Genomic DNA, 4,058 nt, shown 5'->3' with positions numbered 1-4,058 from the left:
TTTTTTGGGATTTTTTTTTTTTTTTTTTTTTCAAGTATCGATTTGGCACCGGTATCATAAAAAAAAAAAACCATACCCAACCCTATTCTAAAGTGTAACCAAAATATCAAAGTTGATCTTTTCCATAAAATACAAATGCATGATGGTCACTGGCTGTCAAAAAAAACAACAGAATAAACCAAACAAAACCAAACCAGAACAAGCAAGCCGGTCACACTTTATTTTAAGGTCCAATTCTCGCTATTAACAAACTAATAACTAAGACTTTTGCCTCAATAAACTACTAATTTGCTGCTTATTAATATTTAGTAAGGTAGTTGTTAAGGTTAGGTACGGGGTAGGATTAGGGATGTAGAATATGGTCATGCAGAATATGTGCTTTATAACTACTAATAAACAGCCAATATGTTAAAACAGGCACGCTAATAAGCAACTAGTTAATGAAAATTGGTCCCTATACTAAAGTGTTACCAGCAAACCAAACCAAACCGAGTTTTCAGCTACCAACTCTCAACAAATTTGACCAAAATTAAATTTGGGCCAGCCAACAACAGTGAATATAATATCTTTGAGTGTTTGACACAATCATACCATGTGCCCGAAGAAGAGCCTCTGCGGTGAAGAGAGGAGCTTGCAACATATCTGCCGTCTCAACTATCAACATGTCCTTCAGTCTCCTGAGGTCCTGCACTCGCAAACCTTCATAAAACTGAAACGCAGTCACACGGTTACGTGTTAAACATTGAATCAAGAGCGAAATCAGTATTCAGACATCTGCATCAAACTCTTCTATTTTTATTGGTCTAAAAAATGCAGATTAAAATCCGACACATCTGGACACCAGGGCTTGAGACAAATGTTAATGTCACAAGAAAATCCAGAGTTTATTTGGAGAGCTCACCTCCCTGCGGTCTAAGGCTGCATACTCTGCCTCAATATCCTCTGCATGGGGGTCACTGGAGAAGACCATCTGAGACTCCAGACTGAGTGCAAGCTCCTTATGGTGCTGCCTTTCTGCACAGTCACATGGGGTCTCCTTGTTTTCATTCTCTGCAAACAGGTCTGCACCACGCTTCACCAGAAACTGCAGGAAGAGGGAAATACTGTTAATATACAAAGGAAAGATCAATAGAACATAAAACATTTTTTTGTGAAATGTAGATGTGGAAGAATTTTTTGTGTGTTTGAGTTCAGGTAAAGTATTGAAGATCAATTCCAGGAAGTTTCAAAACATAAATCAGTTATATTTTACAATAAAGTTATATATGTTAACATCAGTTAATGCAACAATCAACATGAAACAATTAATAAAAAACGTTACAGCATTTATTCATCTAATTTTAATCTAAATTGCCTTTTTTATTTGTATATACCTGAATACATTTGAACTTTTCAAGATGTATAAATTATTTAAAATTAGTTCACCTGTTATGAACATGAACTAACAATGAACAATCGTATATTTATTATTTAACATTACCTATAAAATAATTAAAAGAAAAGCATGCTGTTCAATGCATTTATGTATAATGTATTAACTAATGTTAACCTTATTGAACCCTTATTATAAAGTGTTACCCAATAAACACTTTTTAGAATAAAAACTGTTTAATCATTTCTATTGTCAAAACAAAGATTCCCAAATGTTCCAGATCAGGGATCTCAATTTCAAATCACCTTGTGCCAACTAGCCAGGTGGTCAAAAAAGGTAACCCAATGAAATGGAGATAGGGGTGTGCAATATGATATTAACATGAACGATTAAAATGTCTCCACAGTTTTGCCATTACAGAGAGATTCCTAGTGCTGCACCTATTCTGGTGTAGTCAGGTGCTGTGTCCAAAAATTGTTTCCTATTCACTATATCGAGTTCACTATATGGAAAGAGTGAATCAGAATGATTTTGGACACAACTGTGTCTGTATGTATCGACAGTGTTTGATAATCGTGCTACATGTACCTCCACACACGTCTTCATCCCTGAGGCAGCAGCGTAGTGTAGTGGTGTGTTTTTCTTGTTATCGGTGGCACTGACGTCAGCACTCTCATATTCACCACGGTCCAGTTTGGCGCCGGTCCACTTTAGGATCATCTGGAGGCACTCAGCCCGTCTGCGTTCATCTTCATAGGGACGGGCTAGTCGCGGCTGCAGCACCCCTTCGGATAGCAAGATATTTGGCCCCATGCATAACACATGCAGTGTGGTCTCATTGTGCATGTTACGTTTGTTGGGGTTCCCGTCCTTGCTGAAGAGGAAGGACCTGTGAAATTATGGCATGGTGGATGACAAATGAAAACAAAATTAGCAGTCATTGGTTCTCAATTGGTTTTGCTTTAAGAAACCAGATTTTAGGGATGTATTGATAATGAAATTCTGACAATAACAATATGCCAATGATTATTTTTACACCACCCCCATACAGAACATATAACTTTCCAAAAGCAAACTAACATGAGTCTCTTTCCAACAACTATAAATTTTGAGCAACACTGGCCTGCTGATTCAGACCCAGAATCTTCAGCACATTTGCAGTTGAAACAGCTGTTTTGCCTTAAAATAACTTTCAAAGATTGGCCCCTAAAACTCCACACTTTTTAGGCCAAAGAGTTTCACACTGGGCAGGAAAAACAGCAGAATGTGATGATTTGTGTACATGATCGGAGTACTTCTAACAGTTTGAAAGCATTTAAGAACCAAGGAAATGTTGTATCATTTATAAAATTCTGCTTGGAGCCTGACAGATGTGTGTGTCAGATTCAAATGTTTTGCGGGTCATTGAAATATAAGAGTGTCTGTAATAAGGAAATGGAATAATTTTGCTTAAAACCAAATTCTTCAAAATCTTCTCTCTGTATTCATGTTGGTTTCATATGGCTTTGAAAATATATATACCATTTCCAATAAAGGTTATAGTTTAATGACACTAAAAATGTCATGAGGTATTGAAGGGATAGTTCACCCAAAAATGCAAATTCTGTCATTAATTAGGCCTACTCATTAATTACTTATAATTACCTCATGTGGTTCCAAACCCGTAAAACCTTTTTGATGAAGATTTTTGATGAAATCCGAGAGTTTTCTGACCCTGCATAGACATCAATGCAACTGAAATGTTTCCAAGCCCAGAAATGTAGTAAGGACATAGGTAAAACAGTTCGTGACATCAGTGGTTCAATTGGAATTTTACGAAGTTACGAGAATACTTTTTGTGTGCAAAGAAACAAAAATAAAGATTTTATTCAACAATACTTCTCCTCCTCATCCCGTCTGCCACCATTTTGGAGAGTACCACGACGCATGCGCGTGCTTTACACTGTATGTAAACAACACAACAAACAACACGTCATGGTTCTATCCAAAATGGCAGAAGACAGTAACTCAGGGGAGAAGAACTGATGAATAAAGTCATTATTTTTCTTTTCTTTTCACACAAAAAGTATTCTCATAGCTTCGTTAATTACGGTTACCACTAATGTCACATGGACTATTTTACCAATGTCCTTACTACCTTTCTGGGCCTGGGAACATTTCAGTTGCGTTGCTGTCTATGTGGGGTCAGAAAGCTCTCAGATTTCATCAAAAATATCTTAAATTTGTGTTCAGAAGATGAACGAAGGTCTTACAGATTTGGAACAACATGAGGGTGAGTAATTAATGACAGAATTTTCATTTTTGGGTGAACTATCTCTTTAACTAGCGGTGCTCCGATTGATCGGCTACCGATCACTATCGGCCGATAAAGGCCGATCTAAAAAAAAAAACGATCTCAAGCTGATGATGCTGCCGTGAGAGGTTTGGCATAGCATGCAGCGGCACTGTCTCAGCCTCTGTCCGGCGCGGGTGAAATAATTATAATTCTATATTTCTTCATTAAATAACTTAATAATAAAGTAATTTGAAAACCTTGTGTGAGACGTAACTTCACAAACAGCGTGAGTGAATCGCCACACGCTCTCTCTCACTTTCTTTCTTTCTCTCTCAAAATACGCAAATGGCTTCAAATCACCACACACAGGAATTGTCACTTGCACAATCGAGGCAGTGTCACATCGTCACT

The 4,058-nt window shown here is 37.3% G+C and overlaps 1 protein-coding gene across 1 annotated transcript in view; it reads right to left on the bottom strand.

Annotated features, from left to right (window-relative positions):
- Positions 1-4,058, bottom strand: part of LOC107685566 (ankyrin repeat and IBR domain-containing protein 1-like) — a 34,711-nt gene that overhangs the window by 23,764 nt on the left and 6,889 nt on the right. The window contains exons 3-5 of the mRNA XM_016482200.1: positions 1,961-2,261; positions 902-1,084; positions 592-709 (exon numbers count right to left, since the gene is read on the bottom strand). Coding sequence (XP_016337686.1) covers positions 592-709; positions 902-1,084; positions 1,961-2,261 — 602 coding nt within the window. The remainder of the gene's footprint in view (positions 1-591; positions 710-901; positions 1,085-1,960; positions 2,262-4,058) is intronic.

Source organism: Sinocyclocheilus anshuiensis, unplaced genomic scaffold (genome assembly GCF_001515605.1).
Source record: "Sinocyclocheilus anshuiensis isolate Anshui unplaced genomic scaffold, SAMN03320099.WGS_v1.1 scaffold185, whole genome shotgun sequence".
Classification (NCBI taxonomy): Eukaryota; Metazoa; Chordata; class Actinopteri; order Cypriniformes; family Cyprinidae; genus Sinocyclocheilus; species Sinocyclocheilus anshuiensis.
Note: the sequence above shows the minus strand (reverse complement) of the source record. Positions and strands in the feature narration are given on the sequence as shown.